Source organism: Hyla sarda, chromosome 8, assembly GCF_029499605.1.
Source record: "Hyla sarda isolate aHylSar1 chromosome 8, aHylSar1.hap1, whole genome shotgun sequence".
In the NCBI taxonomy this organism is placed as follows: domain Eukaryota; kingdom Metazoa; phylum Chordata; class Amphibia; order Anura; family Hylidae; genus Hyla; species Hyla sarda.
In genome coordinates, this window is record NC_079196.1 from 206,770,717 (window position 1) to 206,798,034 (window position 27,318).

General features: G+C 47.0%; 1 protein-coding gene across 1 annotated transcript in view; it reads left to right on the forward strand.

Annotated features, from left to right (window-relative positions):
• Positions 1–264: 264 nt before the first annotated feature.
• SLX4 (SLX4 structure-specific endonuclease subunit) overlaps positions 265–27,318 on the forward strand; it is a 51,042-nt gene continuing 23,988 nt past the window's right edge. The window contains exons 1-13 of the mRNA XM_056536039.1: positions 265–1,068; positions 11,395–11,761; positions 15,320–15,475; positions 15,584–15,761; positions 15,988–16,191; positions 16,312–16,499; positions 18,295–18,611; positions 18,696–18,918; positions 19,123–19,214; positions 19,306–19,452; positions 20,258–20,427; positions 23,451–25,016; positions 25,365–26,218. Of these exons, the coding sequence (XP_056392014.1) occupies positions 11,506–11,761; positions 15,320–15,475; positions 15,584–15,761; positions 15,988–16,191; positions 16,312–16,499; positions 18,295–18,611; positions 18,696–18,918; positions 19,123–19,214; positions 19,306–19,452; positions 20,258–20,427; positions 23,451–25,016; positions 25,365–26,218 (4,351 nt within the window). The 5' untranslated portion in view covers positions 265–1,068; positions 11,395–11,505. The remainder of the gene's footprint in view (positions 1,069–11,394; positions 11,762–15,319; positions 15,476–15,583; positions 15,762–15,987; positions 16,192–16,311; positions 16,500–18,294; positions 18,612–18,695; positions 18,919–19,122; positions 19,215–19,305; positions 19,453–20,257; positions 20,428–23,450; positions 25,017–25,364; positions 26,219–27,318) is intronic.

Here is a 27,318-nt window from a genome sequence, read left to right on the forward strand (position 1 = left end):
GCCAGGATGAGGAAAACTGGACTATATGTTTTTTCACCATGCTTTACACTGCAACCTCACTTGACCCCCCCATATGTGAGGAAAATGGACAGACGCCACAACGAGAGCACCAGTAGCCAGAACGTGGCTCCCCACCACTGTGCCTACACTGAATCCGGACATCTTAACAGTTTCCTGGTAAATGAAAGGATCCACCAGGAAGCAAACTGGTCCGGTATTGTACTTTGCATTGTATTCTATATATTTATCATGATGTATAGACCCTAATATCTCCTTCTGCCGCTAATACTGTACTGGGGCAGTTAGTTGAAACATAACTTTGTATTTACCTATTGGGCACAATACCATTGTGGTTATATACATAACAGATAACCAGTGTATTGCATGTACCATTGCTATTCCCCTGAGGAAGCTGTGGAATGCAGCGGAAACACGTTGGGCCAAAACAGTTGGTACAATAGGTTTCATAATTTAATCTGACTTTTAATGGGTCACTTTATTGTCTGTGGTGTATTTTAACTAATAGAATTAAAGGTTATAATTTAGAGCACTTCCCCTGGGCATAATTACCCCCTTTTATTATTTGAAAATGGACAGATGTAGTCAATGGCAGGCAATGTTCGGGATGGGTGTGCCATGGTATATGTCAGTATGTGGATGTATACCACATAAGTTATCATGTGTCCCATAGCTTATTTCCTCATGTTATCTCGGGGGGGTGTACTTATTTATTTTCAGTGTGGTGTGTATATAAGTAGCGCATCACACAAGAAGCCATATAGCTATAATTTACAAATTATTTTGAATACTATAAAGTCAATGGCAAAAAAAAGAATCCAGAGCTATCTGCAAATCAGTCCCTGGCTTCCTTCCACACAGGGCGAAGACATTTACAGATCTGCATTATAACTAGCGGTGGCCATTTTGTTGAAGACTCATTAGCGGTGGCGCCAGTTTCCAGTTTGAATCCGTCGCCATGGAAACGGCCCGGCGCTCCGTGTTGGTCGCTTCGCGCGGTGACGTCATGCGGCGTAACTTCCGGGTCGCTGAACGTACGTACGGCCGGAGGTAAGCGACAGTGGGAGACAATGTTATGAACCGGGGGGAGGGCAATGGCGGATGGAGTTATGTCATGACTCTATCTGCTGTGCATGGCTTGTCATGTGACCAGGGCTGGAGGACTAGAAATCCCAGCATCCCTGATTCTGTTCAATAGAAGTGCAAGTCCAATGAATACAGCTGGGGGTTGTGCTGCATCTGATAGTCTGGTCTGCTCTGCTTCTGGGATCCATTAGTCTTCCTGGACCATTGTTTACATTTCAGTGGCTGCTTGACCATGATGGGAGTTGTAGTTTTTCAACAGCTTGGGTCTATAGAAGACCGCTCCGCCATGCTTTACACTGCAGCTCCAATACTTTGAGGGGATGATGGGAGTTGTAGTGAAGAGATACAGCTTTGGGAACGCTGAGGTCCGCTCTCCCCCATGCTTTACACTGCAGCCCCAATACTTTGAGGGGATGATGGGAGTTGTAGTGAAGAGATGCAGCTTTGGGAACGCTGAGGTCCGCTCTCCCCCATGCTTTACACTGCAGCCCCAGTATTCTAGGGGCAGTGACCCAATCCTGTGTCTCTGTAGTTTTGCAACCGCTGGAGGGCCACAGTTTGGAGACCACTGGTGTAAAAAGGGACCGCTCTCCACCATGCTTTACCCTGCAACCCGAATACTTTAGGACGACATTGTCAGACATGATGGGAGTTGTATCTCTGCATTTTTATTATTTTATTAGCATAACGTATGAGTTTTGCCCCTGCTATAGACTGGTGACAGTCATGTGACCTCTGTATTTCCAAACCATTTTCAGCATCTCTGCAGAATTGTTGGTCACATACTGTATTCCAGTGGTCTGCAAACTGGGGACCTACAGCTGTTGCAAAACTACATCTCCCAGCATGCCTTGAATTTGATTTAGGGCAATGGTCTCCAAATTGAGTCACATACTGTATTCCAATGGTCTCCAAACTGGGGACCTACAGCTAGAGATGAGCGAACTTACAGTAAATTTGATTCGTCACAAACTTCTCGGCTCGGCAGTTGATGACTTTTCCTGCATAAATTAGTTCAGCTTTCCGGTGCTCCGGTGGGCTGGAAAAGGTGGATACAGTCCCAGGAGACTCTTTCCTAGGACTGTATCCACCTTTTCCAGCCCACCGGAGCACCTGAAGGCTGAACTCATTTACGCAGGAGAAGTCATCAACTGCCGAGCCGAGAAGTTCGTGACGAATCGAATTTACTGTAAGTTCGCTCATCTCTACCTACAGCTGTTGCAAAACTACAACTCCCAGCATGCCTTGAATTTCTTGATTTAGGGCAATGGTCTCCAAATTGAGTCACATACTGTATTCCAGTGGTCTCCAAACTGGGGACCTACAGCTGTTGCAAAACTACAACTCCCAGCATGCCTTGAATTTCTTGATTTAGGGCAATGGTCTCCAAATTGAGTCACATACTGTATTCCAGTGTTCTCCAAACTGGGGACCTACAGCTGTTGCAAAACTACAACTCCCAGCATGCCTTGAATTTATTGATTTAGGGCAGTGGTCTCCAAATTGAGGCCCTCCAAATGTTGCAAAACTACAACTCCCAGCATGCCCGGACAGCCAATGGCTGTCCGGGCATGCTGGGAGTTGTAGTTTTGCAACATCTTAAGGTCGACAGTTCGGAGGTCACTGCTGTGTTCATTTCAATCATACATCCCAAGCTAAAACACATTGCGTATGGTGGAGGTCACCTGCATCCATGATCATTACCCGCTGTTATCTCCACCGGATTCTTACGTATTTCTCGGTTGTTCCTCCATTGCACTAATCCTAGTATGAAGGTATCAATATATCCTGTTCTAGAAAAAGCACATTTAGGGCTCATTAAAACTGCAACCATACAGCTGATAGCGGAATGTTCGCCTGCAGCAGGCGCCCCGAATTTATCGTCAGTAGGACCGCACGGACGTGAGCCGTCTCATAGGCGGCAATGCAGTCCGGCGGATTTCCACTCCAATGTATAGACATGTTCATTCTTTGAGCGGACGTCCATTCTGCCTGCTGAATTCCGCTGCAGCAATTCTGCAATGTGCACAGAGCAGCAGAATCTCATTGAAAACTAGGGATGTCGTGATACTGGTATTGGGACCCATACTGGACATTCGCACGAAGGTGCCCAATGCTATGCAGCGCGTGAACTATGCAGCATGCGTCATCGCCAGGACCTGTGGCTAATGCCGAACATCACCGATTGGGGTGATTTCCGGCATTAACTCTTTAGACGCCGCAATCAAAGTTCATTGTGGCGTCTAAAAGTCCTGCAATTAACTGCTGTTTAGCTCAGGGATGCTGATTGGGATCATCGCCGTGTCCCGATTAGCTGAGAGGACGTCCGGAGGTCCCTTACAGTGCTCCATGGTCATGGCATCTATGGTGTTGACAGGGGGAGTGTGCTGTTCACCAACAGAGGTGCCGCTGCCATACGATCGCGGGTCGCCATTGGTTGTTCAATACATGTACGAAGTGTAAAAATAAAAATTGCCCATTTCCCAGTAAAACCTTGTGTTGTCATAAAAAAAAGATCAAAAACACAAATCATATACATAATAGGTATTGCCACATCCGTAATGACGTGTACTATAAAACTATAATGTAAATTATCCCGCACGGTGAATGTTGTAAAAATAAATTAAAAAAAACAACAAAAAAGCGCAACATTTGCCAATTTTGGTACAAATAGCGGAATAAAAAAGATCAAAAGGTAGCACATATCCCAAAAATAATACCAATAAAAAGTACAGCTCATCCCGCAAAAAATAAGCCCTCACTTAATGGCGTCGGATGAAAAATAAAATAGTTACAGCTGTTGGAAAATGAATGGCAGAAAAAGAATTTTGCTCAGAAAAGGAAAAAAAAACAAAACATAGAAAGTTGTATAAAATGGGTATCGCCATAATCGTACCGACCTACAGAATAAATATAACATCACTTTTACCGCACAGTGTACACCATAAAAAAAATAATAATAAAAAAACTCCAGAAATGTTCCAGTTTTTCACAATATTTTGGCGTTTTTCACATAAAAACACTGCATATGTCAACAAAAAGTACAATATGTCACGAAAAAACTCTCAGAATCGCTCCGCTCAGAAAAAGTGTTTGAAAGTTATTACCATTTAAAGAGATACATGTCAAATAAAAAATAAAATAAAAAGAGCCTGGTCATTAAGGGGTTAATAAAAGTATCGATACTTATATTAATAACGCACCTCCAGTTTGTTAAAGGGGTACTCCGCTGCTCAGCGCTTGGAACAAACTGTTCCTAACGCTTTAGCCGACGCGGGTGCTCGTGAAGTTATAGCCCCACCCCCTCATGATGTCACGCCCCGCCCCCTCAATGCAAGTCTATGGGAGGGGGCGTGACAGCTGTCACGCCCCCTCCCATAGACTTGCATTGAGGTGGCGGGGCTATAACTTCACAAGCTCCCGGTGCCGGCTCCAGCGTTCCAGCACTGAGCAGCGGAGTACCCCTTTAAGGTTTTCCTTATGTCTGACTGTCTGGGATGTATAGGGAGTAATATATACCCTAAATTGCAGTCATCCAGATGTTGCAGAACTTCATCTCCCAGAATTCCCGACAGCCATTAGCTGCAGCAAATAAGCTGTCCGGGCATGCTGGGAGTTGAAGTTTTGCAACATCTGGAGGGCCGCCATTTTGAGACCCCTGACTTACACCATGGCCCAGATCTATCAGTGTGACTGATAGTGACCAATCACAGCTTACATTCAGAAACTAAAGAGGAGCTGTGATTGGTCGCTATCCGTCTGAGACAAAAATCAAACAGATTTATTAATTTTTTCCCTTAAATCTGCGCCCATGTCTTGAATTTATTGGTGTCAAAAACCTTTGAGATGTCACATTATATTTTATTATAATTAAACATATTCTTTCTTTCTTTGTCTTTTGCTTACTCATGTAGAGGTTCTGTTTTCAGGGCTCGTTCACACTGTAGACATCCCGCCGTCCCATTGTTTTCAATAGGGATGTCCCAATACCATTTTTTTTTTAACCCCTTAAGGACTCAGGACGTTTGAGTACGTCCTGTCAAATCCCGGCCCCCCACCGCTAGCTGGAGGGGAGCCGGTGCCCGATGCCTGCTGAAATCGTTCAGCAGGCATCGGGGCATATCGCCCAGGGGTGTCATTATGCCCCCCCATGTCGGCGATGGCCGCAGATCGCTGGACAATTCAGTCCAGCGATCTGCGGCAGATTCCGGGTCAATCGGGTCTCCAGTGACCCGGTGACCCGGAATTACAGGCTCTGACGGCCCCGAACAGCCAGAGCCTGCAGGGGTGAGGTGGCACTGGTGCCACCTCACGATCGCCCTGATTCGTCGGCCGGATTACCGGCCGACCAATCAGGGCGCCTGCTGCGGGTGTCACTCCCGCAACCCGCTCCGCCCCTCTTCCGGAGGACGTGAGCGGGTGCGGGACGTGCACCCCGGGTGCTGGGGACCCCGATCCCCGGCGTCAATGTTGGGATCGGGGCCCCAGGAGCGACGGCCGCGGCGGCGACGACGAGGGACGGACCTGATGCGGCGTGGATTGTTGGAGGTGAGTGACAGCCTCCTGCTGTTGCTTAGCAACAGCTCCCAGCATGCAAAAAGGGCATGCTGGGAGCTGTAGTTATGCAACAGCAGAAGGCAGACCACCACAATTCCCAGCATGCCCTTATGGGCATGCTGGGACTTGTAGTTTTGCAACAGCTGGAGGCACATTTTTTCTATGGAAAAGTTTACCTTCAGCTGTTGTGTAACTACAACTCCCAGCTTGCACCAACAGCTAAAGTGCATGCTGGGAGTTGTAGTAGTGCATCTGCTGGTTGCATAACTACAACTCCCAGCATGCCCGTTGGCTGTCGGTGACTGCTGGGAGTTGTAGTTTTGCAACAGCTGAAGGCACACTGAGTTATGTAGCAAACCAGTGTGTCTCCAGCTGTTGCATAACTACAGTCCCCAGCATCCCCAGCCAAAGTAGTATGCCTCCAGCTTTTGCATAACTACAAGACCCAGCATGCCCTTCCGCTGTCCGTACATGCTGGGGGTTGTAGCTTTTGCAACAGCTGAAGGCACACTGGTTGCAAAACACTGAGTTTGTTACCAAACTCTGTGTTTCACAACCAGTGTGCCTCCAGCTGTTGCAAAACTACAACTCCCAGCATGCACTGATAGACCATACATGCTGGGAGTTGTAGTTTTGCAACGGCTGGATGTTTCTCCCCCCCCCCCCCAATGTGAACGTACAGGGTACACTCACATGGGCGGAGGATTACAGCAAGTATCCGGCTGCAAGTTTGAGCTGCGGCAAATTTTCTGCCGCAGCTCAAACTGCCAGCGAGAAACTACTGTGAACCCCCCGCCCGTGCGACTGTACCCTAAAAACACTACACTAACACACAATAAAAAGTAAAAAACACTACATATACACATACCCCTATACAACCCCCCCTCCCCTCCCCAATAAAAATGAAAAACGTCTGGCACGCCACTGTTTCCAAAACGGAGCCTCCAGCGGTTGCAAAACTACAACTCCCAGCATGCACTGATAGACCGTACATGCTGGGAGTTGTAGTTTTGCAACAGCTGGATGTCCCCCCCAATGTGAATGTACAGGGTACACTCACATGGGCGGAGGATTACAGTAAGTATCCGGCTGCAAGTTTGAGCTGCGGCAAATTTTCTGCCGCAGCTCAAACTGCCAGCGTGAAACTACTGTGAACCCCCGTCCATGTGACTGTACCCTAAAAACACTACACTAACACACAATAAAATAAAAAGTAAAAATCACTACATATACACATACCCCTACACAGCCCCCCTCCCCAATAAAAATGAAAAACGTCTGGTACGCCACTGTTTCCAAAACGGAGCCTCCAGCTGTTGCAAAACAACTACTCCCAGTATTGCCAGATAGCCACTGACTGTCCAGGCATGCTGGGAGTATAAATATTTTTTTTACATATGCAAAAGTCGTGAAACACCTGTAGGGTATTAAGGTTCGCTTAACCCCTTGTTACGTTCCCCGAGGGGTCTAGTTTCCAAAATGGTATGCCATGTGTTTTTTTTTTGCTGTCCTGGCACCACAGGGGCTTCCTAAATGCGGCATGCCCCCAGAGCAAAATTTGCTTTCAAAAAGCCAAATGTGACTCCTTCTCTTCTGAGACCTTTAGTGCGCCAGCAGAGCACTTTTCACCCCCATATGGGGCGTTTTCTGAATCGGGAGAAATTGGGCTTCAAATTTTGGGGTGTATTTTCTGCTTTAACCCTTTGTAAAAATGAAATTTTTTTGGGAAACCAAGCATTTTAGGTAAATTTTTTTTTTTTTTACATATGCAAAAGTTGTGAAACCCCTGTGGGGTATTAAGGTTCACTTTACCCCTTGTTACGTTCCCCGAGGGGTCTAGTTTCCAAAATGGTATGCCATGTGGTGTTTTTTGCTGTCCTGGCACCATAGGGGCTTCCTAAAAGTGACATGCCCCCCAAAAACCATTTGTCGCTCCTTCCCTTCTGAGCCCTCTACTGCGCCCGCCGAACAATTAACATAGACATATGAGGTATGTGCTTACTCGAGAGAAATTGGGTTTCAAATACAAGTAAAAATTTTCTCCTTTTTACCCCTTGCAAAAATTCAAAAATTGGGTCTACAAAAACATGCGAGTGTAAAAAATGAAGATTGTGAATTTTCTCCTTCACTTTGCTGCTATTCCTGTGAAACCCGTAAAGGGTTAAAACGCTGACTGAATGTCATTTTGAATACTTTGAGGGGTGCAGTTTTTATAATGGGGTCATTTATGGGGTATTTCTAATATGAAGACCCTTCAAATCCACTTCAAACCTGAACTGGTCCCTGAAAAAAAGTGAGTTTCAAAATTTTGTGAAAAATTGGAAAATTGCTGCTGACCGTTGAAGCCCTCTGATGTCTTCCAAAAGTAAAAACTCATCAATTTTATGATGAAAATATAAAATAGACATATTGTATATGTGAACCAAAAAAAAAAAAATTATTTTGAATATCCATTTTCCTTACAAGCAGAGAGCTTCAAAGTTAGAAAAATGCAAAATTTTCAAATTTTTCATCAAATTTTGGGATTTTTCACCAAGAAAGGATGCAAGTTACCACAACATTTTACCACTATGTTAAAGTAGAATATGTGACGAAAAAACAATCTCGGAATCAGAATGATAACTAAAAGCATCCCAGAGTTATTAATGTTTAAAGTGACAGTGGTCAGATGTGCAAAAAACGTCTGAGTCCTTAAGGTGAAAAAGGGCTAAGTCCTTAAGGGGTTAAAGGGGTATTCAAGGAAAAATTTTTTTTTATATATCAACTGGCTCCAGAAAGTTAAACAGATTTGTAAATGACTTCTATAAAAAAAATCTTAATCCTTTCAGTACTTATGAGCTTCTGAAGTTGAGTTGTTCTTTTCTGTCTAAGTGCTCTCTGATGACACGTTTCTCGGGAACCGCCCAGTTTAGAAGAAAATCCCCATAGCAAACCTCTTCTAAACTGGGCGGTTCCCGGGAAACGTGTCATCAGAGAGCACTTAGACAGAAAAGAACAACTCAACTTCAGAAGCTCATAAGTACTGAAAGGATTAAGATTTTTTTATAGAAGTAATTTACAAATCTGTTTAACTTTCTGGAGCCAGTTGATATATAAACATTTTTTTTTCTGGAATACCCCTTTAAAAAAAAAAAAAAAATGGTATTGGGACATCCCTATTGAAAACAATGGGACGGCGGGATGTCTACAGTGTGAACGAGCCCTGAAAACAGAACCTCTACATGAGTAAGCAAAAGACAAAGAAAGAAAGAATATGTTTAATTATAATAAAATATAATGTGACATCTCAAAGGTTTTTGACACCAATAAATTCAAGACATGGGCGCAGATTTAAGGGAAAAAATAAATAAATCTGTTTGATTTTTGTCTCAGACGGATAGCGACCAATCACAGCTCCTCTTTCGTTTCTGAATGTAAGCTGTGATTGGTCACTATCAGTCACACTGATAGATCTGGGCCATGGTGTAAGTCAGGGGTCTCAAAATGGCGGCCCTCCAGATGTTGCAAAACTTCAACTCCCAGCATGCCCGGACAGCTTATTTGCTGCAGCTAATGGCTGTCGGGAATTCTGGGAGATGAAGATCTGCAACATCTGGATGACTGCAATTTATGGTATATATTACTCCCTATACATCCCAGACTGTCAGACATAAGGAAAACCTTAAAGGGGTACTCCGCTGCTCAGCGCTTGGAACAAACTGTTCCTAACACTTTAGCCGGCGCGGGTGCTCGTGAAGTTATAGCCCCGCCCCCTCATGATGTCACGTCCCACCCCCCTCAATGCAAGTCTATGGGAGGGGGCGTGACGGCCGTCACGCCCCCTCCCATAGACTTGTATTGAGGGGGCGGGGTTATAACTTCACGAGCACCCGCGTCGACTAAAGTGTTAGGAACCGTTTGTTCCAAGCGCTGAGCAGCGGAGTACCCCTTTAACAAACTGGAGGTGCGTTATTAATATGACGCAAGTACATGCACTATATAACACATAGCGTACTCCGCATGGTATATAGGTTTTATTGTGGTGGACCTTTGTATATAAAAACCCACCTGACTGGCAAACCGTGGTCAGCGGGATGCCGGGACACTACGAATTACTGTCATGCGCTCAGGCAGTTTTTAGTACTTGTTATATGCAGAATCAAAAATACATTTAAAGGGGTACTCCGGTGGAAAACTTTGTTTTATAAATCAACTGGTGTGAGAAAGTTAAACAGATTTGTAAATTACTTCTATTAAAAAATCTTAATCCTTCCAGTACTTATTAGCTGCTAAATAGTACAGAGGAAATGATTTTCTTTTTGGAACACAGTACTCTCTGCTGACATCACGAGCACAGTGCTCTCTGCTGACATCTCTGTCCATTTTAAGAACTGTCCAGAGTAGAAGAAAATCCTTATAGCAAACATATGCTGCTCTGGACAGAGATGCCAGCAGAGAGCACTGTGCTCGTGATGTCAGCAGAGAGCTCTGTGTTCCAAAAAGAAAAGTATTCAGCAGCTAATAAGTACTGGAAGGATTAAGATTTTTTTTTTATAGAAGTAATTTACAAATCTGTTTAACTTTCTGGCACCAGTTGATTTAAAAAAAAAAAAGTTTTCCACCGGAGTACCCCTTTAAAATAAAATGCACGTGTGTTGGGCTGGGTTCACACTAGCCATATGCGGATGCAGTTTTACAATTGTATTATGGCTGTAACTCCTGGCCGCACAACCTGATCACAAAGTATTGTTCAGGGATCATGTGTGGGAGAACCTGGCAGTAGGTGTTCAGTTTCCCTATAGCGCCCCCACCGGGGAAATGAAGCATTACACACAGGGGTCAAGTCCTGGGGGAAAAAAAGTGTGGGAACTCGCCCAAGATTTCCACCCAAGGGCTGGTCCTGCATGACTCCTGCTAATGGGAACATGCTTAGGAGAAGGGATGAGAAAATACAGGGGGCGCTGGCTGCTGCGCTCTTACCTGTATCAGATATACCAAATAGGTGTCCGATAGGTGAACAATGGGACTATGAACAGGAAAAAAAAGCGGTTTGGCGAGGCGCTGCTCAGTGTGCGGTCGATAAAAGAGGACTCGAGTGGCACAGGACAATAAAATGCTTTATTGAAGTATTGGGGACAACGCGTTTCGGCATCCACTGATGCCTTCCTCAGGTCCACTTACAGCTCCTGTGTGGTTTCTGTGCCTCTCTGGTCCGGCCAGAGAGGCACAGAAACCACACAGGACTCCGTTCCAGCTACCCAGCGTATAACACACATCATCACTGGGAGCTGTAAGTGGACCTGAGGAAGGCATCAATGAATGCCGAAACGCGTTGTCCCCAATACTGCAATAAAGCATTTTATTGTCCTGTGCCACTCGAGTCCTCTTTTATCGACCGCACACTGAGCAGCGCCTCGCCAAACCACTTTTTTTCCTGTTTATAGTCCCATTGCTTATGGGAACAGTGTTCCTGCTGTGGAAAAAGTTCAGGAACTCAGTTCCCATACATTCCTGCAGGACTTGAGCCCTGATTACACAGCTCCCATTCATGTAAATGTGTTATTGTGTAATACAGGACACATCCCGCAGAATGAGAGACGCTTTGGATCCAGAACAGAGGACCCTTCTGTATTGTCTGTATACTCCACCTACTCATATACCCTAATACGTTGTAAGAAAACGTTTTTTCTATACCGGACCACCCTTATATGGAAGTATTTTGTGACAATGACTTTTTTTCTCCCATTTTCCTAGAAGCAGGTGCGTCTTCTGTATGATGGGCAGGTGACATGAGGACCGTCCCCTTTCACGCCCCAGATTCTCTGATTTTACCGTCTCACCCCCACCCAAGGAACGACATCACTAATGGTTGAGTCAGATGATGACTTTGCTGAACTTTGCTCCAAACTGTTGAAAAGGGTTCGGAAGAACAACAACCCCCAGGAAGGTCAGAATGTCCCCAAAGTCAGCACTGCAGCACGAGGGGCGGCGAAGAAGACCAAAGCAACTGGGACCAAGAAACAGAAAAAGGACGGGGGCGGCAAGGAGGCGGAAGTGGCTGTCGTCCCAAAACCTGATGGTGACAAACCTGATGTTCACACTAATGGGCTCCTACAGAAGGGTGAGAGGAGCCGTGAGGATTTTGTTTACCACAGGAACCGAGACTGTAACCAAAGCAGATTTTAAAGTGAAACTTTGCTTTTGCCTGGGTTACACTGCAACTTTTTGTAGCGCTTCAAATTCTAACTATGGAGCTGCAGCCAAAGCAATACAGTGGTCCCTCAACATACGATGGTAATCCGTTCCAAATGAACCATCGTTTGTTTAAACCATCGCATGTTGAGGGATCCGTGCAATGTAAAGTATAGGACAGTGGTCTACAACCTGCGGACCTCCAGATGTTGCAAAACTACAACACCCAGCATGCCCGGACAGCCTTTGGCTGTCCGGGCATGCTGGGAGTTGTAGTTTTGCAACATCTGGAGGTCCGCAGGTTGAAGACCACTGTTAGAGGAAGTTGTACTCACCTGTCCCCGCCGCTCCGGACCGTCACCGCTCGTCACCGCTGCCCGGGAAGTCGCCGTCCATCGCTGTCGCCGCGTCCCCGGGGTGTCCCCGACGCTCCGGTAAGGCCTCTGCTTCCCCGGCATCCTCGCTTTCCGTCGCCGCCATCACATCACTACGCACGCTGCTCCTTTTGGATGACGGGACGGCGTGCGCAGCGACACGATGACGACGATGGAGAGCGCCGACGATGCAGGGGATCCCGAAGAGGACGCGCCGGAGCCCCGAGGACAGGTAAGTGATCGTCAGCGGACCACACGGGGCACCGTAAATGGCTATCCGATGTCAGCTGAAGCAGACTGCGCTGCCAGATAGCCGTTTATGCGATGGCCCCGACATACAAAAGCATCGTATGTTGATGCTGCCTTCTACATGCGACGGCCTCTGAGAGTGATCATATGCTGATCGTAGGTCGGGGGTCACTGTACATTGGGTTGTATGCAATCTTGTGGACTACCACTGTCAGACAATAGTTAAAGGGGTACATGTTTTTCGAAATCAACTGGTGCCAGAAAGTTAAACAGATTTGTAAATGACTTCTATTTATAAAACATAAAGAGCAACTGTCATCATATTTTGACCCCCAGACCACTATAATGGTGTCCAGATGATTATAAGGTGACTGCAGCCATTTACCTTTATTGTTGTTTGTTCTTACTACACAGTGCATCTACAGCGCATGCGCCCGTCCCGTCGGCTCTAACGTGCGCGCGCCACCGGTCCTGAGTTGACAGAGCGAGCGCTCGCTCCCAACGTCTGTGCGCTCAGTGCGCATGTGCTGTACTAGAGGCAGTGAGCGTCCAAGCATCTGCCTCTAGTACAGCACGTGCACACTAAGCGCACAGACGTCGGGAGCGAGCGCTCACTCTGTCAACTCAGGACCAGTGGCGCGCGCACGTTAGAGCCGACGGGACGGGCACATGCGCTGTTGATGCAATGTGTAGTAAGACACAGCGGTCCCAGAACTGGAAGGCAGGATAGGCATGGCGGCGTCGGCGCTTGGCGAACCCCAAGCCACGCCTATCCAACTGTGCCTGACTTTTGGATGAAAGGTTTTTATTAGAAAGAAAAGAAGGACAAACAACAATAAAGGTAAATGGCTGCAGTCACCTTATAATCATCTGGACACCATTATAGTAGTCTGGGGGGGGGGGTTAAAATATGATGACAGTTGCGGTTTAATCCTCCCAGTACTTATCAGATGCTGTATGCTCCACAGGAAGTTCTTTTCTTTTTGAATTTCCTTTCTGCCTGACCACAGTGCTCTCTGCTGACACCTCTTTCCATTTTAAGAACTGTCCAGAGTAGAAGCAAATCCCCATGGTAAACCTTTCCTGCTCTGGACAGTTCCTGACATGGACAGAGGTGTCAGCAGAGAGCACTGTGGTCAGACAGAAAGGAAATTAAAAAAGAAAAGAACTTCCTGTGGATCATACAGCAGCTGATAAGTACTGGAAGGATTAAGATTTAAAAAAAATGTTTTCTAGTGGAGTACCCCTTTAAAATTAATCTGTAGCATTACAAAAAGTTGCAAGGCCTTAAAGTAGTGTTTCCAACCACAGTGTCTCCAGCTGTTGCAAAAGAACAAATCTCTGCATGCCTGTCCGGGCTTGCTGGGAGTTGTAGTTTTGCAACAGCTGTTGGCACACTGCCTTAAAGGGATACTCCGGTGCTTAGACATCTTATCCCTATCCAAAGGATAGGGGATAAGATGCCTGATCGCGGGAGTCCTGCCGCTGGGGACCCCCGGGATCATGAACGCGGCACCCTGTTTGTAATCTGTCCCCGGAGCGTGTTCGCTCCGGGACTGATTACCGGCGACTACAGGGCGGGCGGCGTGTGATGTCACGCCCCCGACCCCGTGTGATGTCACGCTCCGCCCCTCAATGCAAGCCTACGGGAGGGGGCGTGATAGCTGTCATGCCCCCTCCCGTAGGCTTACATTGAGGGGCGGAGCATGACGTCACACGCCGGCGCAGGCCTGACGTCACACGCCGCCCGCCCTGTAGTCGCCGGTAATCAGTCCCGGAGCGAACATGCTCTGGGGACTGATTACAAACGGGGTGCCGCGTGCAAGATCACGGGGGTCCCCAGCTGCGGGACTCCCGCGACCAGGCATCTTATCCCCTATCCTTTGGATAGGGGATAAGATGTCTAAGCACAGGAGAACCCCTTTAAAGGAGTAGTGCAGTGAAAAATAACTTATCTCTTATCCAAAGGATAGGGAATAAGTTATAGATTACGGGGGGTCCGATCACTGGAACTCCCCACAATCTCCTGAACGGTGCCCCGGTCGTCTGCCAGAAGCAGTCGTTTTGACCCCCGCAGGAAGCCGCGGCCAACACACCACCTCCATGTATTTCTATGGGATACATGGAGCGGGTGTGTCGGCACGACCCCTTCCAGCACACTGCTGTGGCCTCGTTCAGGAGATCGCGGAGAGTCCCAGCGGTCAGACCCCCAGTAATCTATAACTTATCCCCTATCCACAGAATAGGGGATAAATGTCTGATCTCCCTTACGAGGCCCTGGCATTGCTGCACTGTGCGCCGGCTAATGCGCGTGTCCCTGCCTCTCCCATTGGTTGCATCCCCGCCTCTCCCATAGAGATACATGGAGGGAGAGTTTCGACCGTGGCGTCATGCTGCAGCCGGCACCCCTCCTGCACGGGAGAGCCGAGGCCCCGTGCAGATCACAGGGGGGGGTCCCAGCATTCGGACCCCCCATCATCAGACACTTATTCCTTATTCTGCGGATAGGGGATAACTTTATTTCACTGCAGATTTCCTTTAAGGGAACATTCTGGGCAAAACTGATGTAATGTGTTATGTCCGCTGCGACCCCCGGGATCTCTCAGAATGGTGCCTGAATCTCACTGTGCACAGATCGGGATCGACATGCCCCCTCTATGGAAGCTCCAAACACAGGACTCGTGTATCTCTGGTGCTCCCATAGAGAATGCATTGAGGACAGGCAGTAGGTGTCTTATCGATGAGTGTCCGACCTCTGGGACCCCTCCATGATTAGACCCCTATCTCCTGTCCTGTGGATAGGGGATATGTTTTCAAATGCTGGAGTGCCCTTTTAATAATTGTTCTGATCTCTACTGTATCAGATGGGAGCAGAGATGACGGTCAGACCCGAGATGGAGACCCCAGACCCCCCGACCACCTGAGTGTAAAAGACCTTGTCTTGGAACGGATGCAACAATACAAGAGGGCAGCCCCCAGCCGGATGAAGTTGGATTCCACAGAGACCAGTGAAGCACATGGTGGGTGAGAGCGCAGCTCTATCATGTATAGTTTTTTTTTTTTTTTTTTTGTCATCCATCTTGTCACCATATTTCTTCTTCTGTCTCTTTTAATTTTGCCTCCTGCAGTTGGATCCTCTACAACCTCTCCAAGTGTACAGAACGATGGAGCTCTGGCCCTGGCTCTGCACATGGATGTCAAGGAGAAGCCAGCGAGCTTAGAAGATGAAGGACTCTTTTTTTGCCAGCTGTGCCAAAAAGACCTGACAGCCATGGCCGGCCCCCTGAGGGAGCAACATGTGAACAGGTCAGTAAGGGGACATCCCACCTAGTAACACTACATAGACGTCTGCTGGCAAAGTCTACATCAGTGTTTCCCTACCAGGACGCCTCCAATTGTTCAAAAACTACAACTCCCAGCATGCCCGGACAGCCAAAGGCTGTCCGGGCATGCTGGGAGTTGTAGTTTTGCAACAGCTGGAGGCATCCTGGTTGCGAAACGATGGTCTACATTGTTTTCCTATTTTTCCCAGGTGCTTGGACCAAGTTGAGAATTTAGGAGGAGGCTCAGTAACTGTGGTTCCTAGTTGTCCGTTATGCGGGAAACCCTTTAGCACAGAGAAAAGCCGCGCATCTCACCTAAAACGTTGCGCCGCGAAGCTGGATGTTCCTGCTCAGACTTTGCTGCAGGCTGTCCAGAGACAGGCAGCTGAGGCGGGATCAGAGGTGCCACCAGGGTAAGATCAGACATATACCGAAATCTGTAAATAAGAGGGTACTGTGAACTTTTTTCAGTTATGGCCGACACTTCATTGTCAAGAATCCATATTTAAAGTTCCCATACGCCATCTTTACAGGATCATCAATGGGAAGAGGAAGGGGGTACCAAAACAGAAGGGACCAGCCAAGAAGAGGAAAACGGCAGAGACTGGTGCTGAGATGGAGGATTTGATGGTTGCTATGGCGTTATCTCGTTCTATGCAGGAGGACAAGAAGGCACAGAATGCAGCTGGGGGTCATCCCCCTCCGGAATTGCCTGCGCGAGGTACTGAGGCAGGCATGACACTATTGTCTCTTCAGCTCTGATAGTTTGGACGTAACAAAGCTTTTCTAGAAGGAGAAGAGGGGCTATTACTTAGAATAACCATACCTTCTTATCCAATCTTACACCTGCACTCTCAGCTTATTCGATTGTGCATGAGTTTTGAATGGGGAGAGGGGTATAAGCTGCCACCAGACTGACCTGGCAGGGCTTATCTCCCCTGAGAACAAAAGTTTGAGGTTTTGCAACAGCTGGAGGCACCCTGATTGGGAAACACTTGTATAGGGGGTATGATCTGGGATATTGTTTCCCAAACAGGGTGCCTACAGCTGTTGCGCAACTACAACTCCCAGCATGCCCAGAAAGCCTTTGGCTGTCCAGGCATGCGGCGAGTTTTAAGAGATCTAGTTTTTTAACAGCTGGAGGCACACTGGTTAGGAAACGCCTCCTGAGATGGTTAGCCAGCTGACATCAATAGGGTAGACCAACATGAATCTGATGTGTATGGTCACATTAAAGTATCATGAACAAAAACGTATCCCCTATCCGAAGGATAGGGGATAAGTTTTAGATTGCGGGGGGTCTGAGAGCTGGGGGCCCCCTCAATCTCCTGTTTGGAGCCTCGGTTCTATAGCGCAGGAGCACGTCACGACCTCCGCTATATAGTTCTATAAGAGAGCCGAAGATTGCCAAACGGCTCGCCCATAGAGCTATATGGACGGGGTGTGGCATCCCCCGCTTCGGGCGGGGGTCGTGATGCGCCGCTGTGAAGGAGAGCCAGGGCTCCATACAGGAGATTGCGGGGGCCCCAGCGCTCTGACCCTCCCGCTATCTAAAACGTATCCCGTATCCTTCAGATCGGGGATAAGTTTTTGTTCATGATACTTATCCTTCAATAGAGGTTATCCGGTGTGAGGTGCAGGACTGTGTCCTATGCAGTTCTGCGTTCGCTTCTCCCTTCAGCTGTCTGGAGATTGCTGAAGATATAGCGAGGGGAGGGGAAGGCAGGGCAGGACGCATCTCTGCACTTCCCTCAGCCCCGTACACAGCTTCCTCAGCTCCGCTCCTGTCAGCGGTCCGAGGATAGCCGAAGATATAGTGAGGGGAGGGGGGGGGGGGAAGAGCAGGTCAGGACACAACTCTGCACCTCCCTCGGCTCCGCTCCTGTTAGCGGTCCGAGGATAGCTGAAGATATAGTGAGGGGGGGGGGGGGGGGGGAATGGGAAGGAAGAGCAGTTCAGGACACAACTCTGCACCTCCCTCGGCTCCGCTCCTGTCAGCGGTCATCGTGTAGTTCATGTCTGACGAACGTGTATATGAACACTACTGTGCATAGCTACATTCCCCGTCATGAACTACACAATGACCACTGACAGGAGCGGAGCCGAGGGAGGTGCAGAGTTGCGTCCTGACCTGCTCTTCCTCCCCCCCCCCCCCTCACTATATCTTCAGCTATCCTCGGACGGCTGGGGGAGGAGCGAACGCAGAACTGCATAGGATGCAGTTCTGCACCTCACACCGGAATTAGAAACATAGCTGTTATTTTCCAAAAACAGCACCACCTTTATTCTCAGTTTGTGTGTGGTATTGCAGCTCAGTTCCATTAAAGTGAATGGTGCCAAAGTGTAATGCCACACACAGCCTGTTGACAGGGGTCGTGCTTTATTTTATTATTTTTTAATTTTATTTTTTTTATAAAGCAGCCATGTTTTTCTAATCCTGGATAACCCCTTTAATATGGCTCTACTGGCTGCTCCTCTGTTCCATTAAAATTATTATTATATTTTTTTTGCTTTAGAAAAGAAAAGTCGACGAAAGCAGAAGGATAAACCCACCCCGCTACTGCTGGTCCAGGCCCCCGAGGAGACTGGGGAGAAATTACAGAGGAATCTGTCTATGCTACTGACTGAGGAAGCTGTGGAGAACAGGGTCATGACACTGCCCCCAAGCCATTTCTGGTCAGTGGGGGAAGAAGAGCGGGAGAGCTGGAGACTGCGGGAAGGGAAAAGATGCGGGCTGTGGGATATCAGTAATATGATGGAACAGAGAGACACCCTAAGCTATTATACAGCTGAGCTGAACCCCCCAATAACCCCATGGACGTCTCCTGTGAAGGTACGAGCCATACATCCTCATGCAGACCCTATGGATGCAGTTTTAGCACTGGAAAGTATATGTAACCTTTTTGTTTTATTTTAGAAACTGCATAGTTCACAGTCACGTGCGAATACATCAATATTGCATCCAGGTAATCCGAAAATGCAGACTGCTGCAAGGAAGGATCCCCAGCGGGTGTCATGGGAGGATAAACCTCCGCTATCCGACAGTCAGAAGGTATTGCTGGACCTGGCTGAACTGGCAGGAGAGGGCATCACGCTGACTCAATGGAACGGCGGAGCTGGCAGTGTTAGTCACCGGACAGGTAAGAAGTGAAAAATGCCCTTTATTTACCAACTGCAACAGGGTTTCCCAACCAGTGTGCCTCCAGCTGTTGCAAAACTACAACTCCCTGCATGCCCGGACAGCCGTTGGCTGTCCGGGCATGCAGGGAGTTGAAGTTTTGCAACAGCTGGAGGCACACTGGTTGGGAAACATTGGTCTACAAGTATCATTTATCCTCCTGCAGGACGAGAGTCACCAGTCACTATCGCATCCAGCGGATTCATGCCGGCACGAGAGAAAAAGACCACAAATAAGAGCTGTGCACCTGATAACAAGGTACCCAAGGTATTGTATGATATCTTATAGTAACCCTATTGTTACCTATTTATCTTTGTGTTACTTATAGTGCCCAATCTTATTTTTTCAGGTCCCACTGCTTGCCCTATCAGCAGATTTCATGGAGATGGTGAATAACCCCCATCTGAGCGATGCCCAGCTGCAAACTGACTGCGGGGAGGTGTTCAGCGCACATATGTTTGTGCTGTATGCGCGCTGCCCTCTGCTGGTTGAAGCTGTAAGTATGAAAAGGAGTTCGCTTTTTATTTTACAATGATGGCTTATTATACACCTACAAACACCTTGGGCGTACCAACATATAACCTCCACACCAATAATAATACGAAGAATGAAGTTTAAAGGGTACCTTTCATCAAAAAAAACTTTTGATATATTATAGATTAATGTATGCAGAATAACTTTCCAATTGCATGTTATAAAAAAATATGCTTCTTTCTGTTTAATTTACACTTTGAAAAAATGATTACTAGAGGTCTCCCTACCAGCCCTGGCCGTAAGCCCTTTTTATAGATTTCAGGCTCATGCTGGAGTCCTAAATCTCAGACTGCAGCCGGGACACAGACAAGCTCAGCACTGCTCCCTGCCTGTGAATCAGACTGGCAGGAGCCAGCACTGTGCTCATAGCACAGCAGGGCATACTCCTAACTCTACCTTACTGCATGCCCTCATTCATTTTACTATCTGAGCTCCGATCTTTCTTCTCTTTGCACATGCAGCTGTAAACAGAGAGGAGAAGATTCAGAGCTGCCAGCTGAGCTTGTCTGTGTCCCGGCTGCAGTCTGAGATTTAGGACTCCAGCACAAGTCTGAAATCTATAAAAAGGGCTTGCGGCCAGGAGTGGTAGGGAGACCTCTAGTTGTCATTTTTTCAAAGTGGAAAATTAAATAGAAAGAAGCATATTTTTTAATAACAGGCAATTGGAAAGTTTTTTTGCATACATTAATCTCTAATATATCAAAAAAATTTTGGATGAAAGGTATCCTTTAATATAATATTATCATTATTATTTTTTTTTCCCCTAGATCCACTCTGAAGGTTTCTGGGTAGATGAATCTGGCATGGGACGGGTCCGACGTCTCTTACTGAATGATGTGTCTGCCGAGGCTGCCCTGTGTTTTCTCCGATTTTTATATTCTGCCGCGGCTGACATACCAGGTCACTGCCTGACTCATGTTAGTGAGCTGGCCCGCAGGTATGTACGCTGAGTTTATGTGTCATAAAGAAGAGCAGTGGTCTCCAACCTGCAGACCTCCAGATGTTGCAAAACTACTACTCCCAGCATGCCTGGACAGCCGTTTGCTGTCCAGGCATGCTGGGAGTTGTACGTTTTCAACATCTGGAGGTCCGCAGGTTGAAGACCACTGCTGTAGAGGATGCATTCTATTCATATCCTCTTGTGTAAATATTTTGCATCACCAGCCGGTGACATGGGCATATTTTGTAGGGTAAAGCTGGCCATACATAGATAGCTGTTGGCTGAATACTTGTTCAATGCACAACTATTCCTTCCCCCATACACCTGCATGCTTGGTTCTGAAGAGCGTTCGTATGTTCTGAATGGGGAGAGGGCAATAAGCTGCTTATATACATACATCATTTCCTGGTGGAGTCAGGAGTCCGTCATATACATTAGATTACTGTTTTCCAACCAGGACACCTCCAGCTATTGTAAAACTACAACTCCCAGCATGCCCGGACAGCCTTTGGCTGTCCGGGCATGCTGGGAGTTGTAGTTTTGCAACAGCTGGAGGCACCCTGGTTGGGAAACACTGCTTTAGACATTAGTCAAGTGTGTTGGCTGAGACACTTGCTGGATAACGGCTCATTTCAGTGGAGGCAAATAATGCGATATAAGTATTTTTAGATGTTAATGTTGAGAGAACATTGAATACAGTGCAACAAATGGAACTAAGGGTTCTGATCCAGGAACACCCAGTATCTGGCACAGCCTGTCCTCTCTGTTGTGACGGCATCACATACCAAGTCTAAAAAAAAAGACAGTTCTTTCGCCAGAGATGGATCAGCCAATCCTGTCATCTCAAGTTGCAGAATGTAAGGGTAATGAAATTGTCCAATGTTAGCCCCCTTTTATTTACTATGATTATGGGGGGAGATTTATCAAAACCTGTCCAGAGGAAAAGTTGACCAGTTGCCCGTAGCAACCAATCAGATCTCTTCTTTCCTTTCTCAGAGACCTTTTCAAAAATGAAAGAAGTGATCTGATTGGTTGTTAAAGACAACTGGTCAGCTCTTCCTCTGCCCAGGTTTTGATAAATCTTCCCCTATAACTTGATGATCTAACTAAGTACGTTATTTAGGGTTTAACCATTGGAACGTCCAAAATTGACAATCCTGAGGGGATCCAAGTCTTGTCTCAGGCAGAGAGTAAGACAAGCATTTGGTCCTTTCCATAGAGTTAAATGGGTACTCCGTCCCTAGACATCTTATCCCCAATCCAAAGGATAGGGGATAAGATGTCAGATCGCCGCGGTCCTGCTGCTGGGGAGCCCCGGGGTCGCCACTGCGGCACCGTGCCATCATTACTGCACAGAGCGAGTTCGCTCTGTGCATAATGACGGGCGATACAGGGGACGGAGCAGGGTGATGTCATGGCTCCGCCCCTCGTGACATCACGGCCCGTCCGCTTAATGCAAGTCTATGGCAGGGGGCGGGACGACCACCACGCCCCCTCCCATAGACTTGTATTGAGGGGGGGGGGGGCGCCGTGACATCACGAGAGGCGGAGCCATGACGTAACGATGCTCCGGCCGCTGTATTGTCCGTCATTACGCACAGAGCGAACTCGCTCTGTGCTGTAATGATAGTGTGGTGCCGCAGCGGCGATCCCGGGGGTGCCCAGCAGTGGGACCCCGGCAATCTGACATCTTATCCCCTATCCTTTGGATAGGGGATAAGATGTCTAGGGGCGGAGTACCCCTTTAAATGGGGCCTGGGGAACAGCTGAATTCAAGGATATAAATAAGTATTTTATTTTTGTTTTCAATTTATACTAAATGTAGTATATGCATCAATGCTCCCCCTGGTGGTGGCTGTAGGAAGCAGAACAGTATATTGCAATCTTTGTCTTCACTTTAAAAACTTTTTTTTATATATCAACTGGCTCCAGAAAGTTAAACAGATTTGTAAATTACTTATATTAAAAAATCTTAATCCATCCAATAAATATCAGCTGCTCAAGTTGAGTTGTTCTTTTCTATCTGGCAACAGTGCTCTCTGCTGACATCTCTGCTTGTCTCGGGAACTGCACAGAGTAGAAGAGGTTTGCTATGGGGATTTGCTTCTAAACTGGGCGGTTCCCGAGACACGTGTCATCAGAGAGCACTTAGACAGAAAAGAACAACTCAACTTCAGCAGCTCATAAGTACTGAAAGGATTAAGATTTTTTAATGGAAGTAATTTAAAATCTGTTTGACTTTCTGGAGCCAGTTGATATATATATAAAAAAAAAAGTTTTTTCCTAGATAACCCCTTTAATTTTTGTTTTCAATTAATACTAAATGTAGTATATGCTTCTGTGCTCCCCCTGGTGGTGGCTGTAGGAAGCAGAATGGTATATTGTAATCTTTGTCTTCACTTGATTTTCACATTACTGTTGTCTTTTCTCAGCCACATACATATATTGATATCCTGTCAGAATAGAATGCCAACATATCCGTGCACAGGAAGGCCCAATTTACTTCAGTGGGCCAAAATGTAGTAATGACCATGTTTGGGTCAGTTTCCAAAGGTATACAATCAAATTGGGCTTAAGGGACTGTGTAAAAATATACCCAAACCTAGTTACTACTAGCTGGCTCCCTTTGGAACATTGAAGTAAATGGGGCACCTGCCTGTCCGTGCATATTTATATATATATATATATATATATATATAAATTAGCATCCCATTTTGACAGACAACCAACATATCTGTGCACAGTTCTAATGTTAATGCGCCCTGAGTGTATGTTCACACTACGGAATCTCAGCACAAAATTCCGTAGAATTACACTGAAGGAATGAACAAATTAATTCTGACAGTGTATACATTTCCTCTGCTGAAACTCTGCAGTGTTGATGGGTCAGCTGAACACCTATTCACACCTATGTTTAGGTTCATGCAATTAAATCCCATAGAGTGAACGTACACTTCTGATTTTGTGTTATTTCTCTTTTTTTGAGGACGCTTGTTATATAGAGTTTGGCTTTTTTCTAGGTTTGGTGTAAAAAGTCTCATAGACACCTGTGAACTTCTAGTTTCTGGGACACACAGTGGTGAGATATCCACAGAAGAGGAGGGTGATGATGGAGGAGAACGAGCAGAGACTTTCCAGGAGTTACTGAAGTCCATGTGGGTGGATGAAGGTGAGGACATCTGTGAAGACGTACGTGTAGAGGCAGAAGATGAGGACAAGCTGGACGGTGGAGGTGTAGGAGAGGGAGAGCTGGAGGAGATCTATGAATTTGCTTTTACTCAGCGTAAGATATTCGCAGAACAAGACTGTGAAGATGAATGTGAACAGGAGGTTGGACATCAAAACAAATCTGTAGACAATTTTCTCAGATCCAGAAGTCTCAGTTTAGAAGAAAAGGAAGAAATGGATGTTATACAGACGACTCCACCTAAAGTGTCTTCTATCCCAACAGACATGGACTCTTCTCCCACAAAATCACGTGCCTGCCTTCTGTCCAACAGCCCTGAATATTCCCTGTCTCTTCCTGTAGCTTCTTCTGCCCAGCTCAGAAGTCCGCCATCATCTTCTAACTCTATCGCTCCTGTCAAGTCCCCTAAACTTAAGGTTGCAGATGGTTCTCCAGCAAAACAAGTCCTTACATCACATAATACTTCAGCTGCTGAGTCTCCCATCCCTGTTATCTCTCTGATCTCCCCGAACAGAGATGAAGACCCTGAGGCCGATCTGTTTGCTCTCCATAGTCCTCCACCCCTCAATGATAGTTATGACCGCATGTTCTCACAAACTTGTGGTGAATATGGGGAACCTTCAGGTATCAATGAAAGTAAGTCCCAAATTAATCCAGCTAGCCCTCAAGATCAGCAGCCCATACTTACCAGCTCACCCACTGCCATGCCGTGTCCTACTCTTCCTGAACTTGGGTCTACTGACATCCAGCCACAAACACATTCGCTTTTAGAGCGACCATCATACATCTCTGAACATGGAACATCTCTACGTTCCAGCTTCAAAGAATCCAATCACAGTACACCGACTCAGGACAGCAAAGATACTTCTCCCAAAGCCCCAACTCAAGATGGACACATCATTCTGATCTTGTCATCAGATGAAGAGATGGAGTCCAGTGATCAGGCTGCAGCACCAACCAGAAGTCGACACTCCGACAAGTCTGATATATCTAAGGCCATTAAAGAGTCTCCAAGTAGCTTCACTCACAAGAGGAGCAGTGAAGAGTTCTCCCATCTGGAAATAACCAGTGGCTCAGAGATGTCTTGGTTGGTGCCCGCTACACCCTTGCCCCAGTCAACAAGCTCAAAGATTTCCTTTCTACAGACATCATGTTTACCTCAGTCCCCTCAGAAAACATCCCATCCTTCTCCTCCAGACTTACAGAAGACGTTGAATGCAGCTCAGTCACCTCAAAAAGCACAAAAGACCTCCAGTACAACTCTGTCTCCTCCAGACATACAAAAGAAGTCATTCTCAGCTCTATCAACTACAAACTCACAGAAGACATCCCATGCAACTCTGTCTCCTCCAGACTCACACAAGACATGCCATGCATCTATGTCACCTCCAAAGTCACAGATATCCCATTTATATTCGTCACCTCCAAAGTCACCGAAGATGTCCCCTTTATCGCCTGCATATTCAGTGTCACCGAAGATGTCCCATTTATCTTCGTCATCTCCAAAGTCACCGAGGATGACCCCTTTATCGCCTGCATATTCAGTGTCACCGAAGATGTCACATTTATCTTCGTCATCTCCAAAGTCACCGAGGATGACCCCTTTATCGCCTGCATATTCAGTGTCACCGAAGATGTCACATTTATCTTCGTCATCTCCAAAGTCAGCGAGGATGACCCATGCATCTCCTTCACCTCCAAAGTCACCGAAGATGTCCCCTTTATCGCCTGCATATTCAGTGTCACCGAAGATGTCCCATTTATCTTCGTCATCTCCAAAGTCAGCGAGGATGACCCATGCATCTCCTTCACCTCCAAAGTCACCGAAGATGTCCCCTTTATCGCCTGCATATTCAGTGTCACCGAAGATGTCCCATTTATCTTCGTCATCTCCAAAGTCACCGAAGATGACCCATGCATCTCCTTCACTTCCAAAGTCACAGAAGATGTCACATTCATCTCAAACATCCAGAAACCTTGATGTTTCTTTCCAAAGTTTAATGTCCCAGACTCAGGCAAGCCCAGTATCCCTCCCTTCGATGTCTCCAAAGTCACCGAGAACTCCTCAGTCATTGCACCCCTCCACCCAAAAAAAGCTTGAGACAGGACGCAAGACACAGTCTAGTGTATGTAGCAAAGCTCCTTCTTCACCACCAATATCCATTGCTAGTAGCTCGGTGTTTGAGGTAAATGACAGTGAGGATGAGGCCCCTTCAGCGGAGCCCCAGGCCGACATCAGTAATGTTAGCTTTCAGTTTAACTACGACGAACCTCCTATCCCCATGGAAGACGATTTCTGGAGCAACATGGAGAAGACTCCAAAAAGGTCGTATTCCCTATCTGCTCCCAGCACTCCGGTTGGGACTCCGAGCAAATCTTTGTATCGTAAACCTTACAGTCCTTCACCAACAAAAAGCACAACACCCACGAGTATTAAGGATTCTCCGCAAGCCCGAGTCTCCCAGGGAAGTCATCAGAGTTACCTGAGCTCCAGGTTATGGGAGGACTGGGAGGATGATAACCCTGAGCTGCCTGCTGTCCTCCCTCTATCTCAGAGACTGAAGAAAGTCCCAGAGGTGCAGAAAGAGCTGAAGACTCCAGGTAAGTCACTCAATGTATCCACACGGCCGTGCACTTCAGTCATTAGTGGTAAATGGTAATATAATATCCCCTTTATTAAGACTGCACGATTTGGGGGAAAATGTGCAATTGCGATGACGGAACTAAATATTGCTACTGCGATAAAATAAACAATGGTAAAATCCCCCAATTTCATGTTCATTGATTGAACGTAAAATGGAGGGAATTGGATGTGAAATGTGGAGTAATGAGCTTAATTCCTCCTCCGCATTTCCTGTGCCTGGTATAGTATAGTCTGCACACTCTCCTGGCCTGGTATAGTATAGTCTGTACACTCTCCTGGCCTGGTATAGTATAGTCCGCACACTCTCCCGGCCTGGTATAGTATAGTCCGCACACTCTCCTGGCCTGGTATAGTATAGTCTGTACACTCTCCTGGCCTGGTATAGTATAGTCTGCACACTCTCCTGGCCTGGTATAGTATAGTCCGCACACTCTCCCGGCCTGGTATAGTATAGTCCGCACACTCTCCCAGCCTGGTATAGTATAGTCTGCACACTCTCCTGGCCTGGTATAGTATAGTCTGCACACTCTCCTGGCCTGGTATAGTATAGTCTGCACACTCTCCCGGCCTGGTATAGTATAGTCTGCACACTCTCCTGGCCTGGTATAGTATAGTCCGCACACTCTCCTGGCCTGGTATAGTATAGTCTGCACACTCTCCTGGCCTGGTATAGTATAGTCTGCACACTCTCCCGGCCTGGTATAGTATAGTCTGCACACTCTCCTGGCCTGCTATAGTATAGTCTGCACACTCTCCTGGCCTGCTATAGTATAGTCTGCACACTCTCCTGGCCTGGTATAGTATAGTCCGCACACTCTCCCAGCCTGGTATAGTATAGTCTGCACACTCTCCTGGCCTGGTATAGTATAGTCTGCACACTCTCCCGGCCTGGTATAGTATAGTCTGCACACTCTCCTGGCCTGGTATAGTATAGTCCGCACACTCTCCTGGCCTGGTATAGTATAGTCTGCACACTCTCCTGGCCTGGTATAGTATAGTCTGCACACTCTCCTGGCCTGGTATAGTGTAGTCTGCACACTCTCCTGGCCTGGTATAG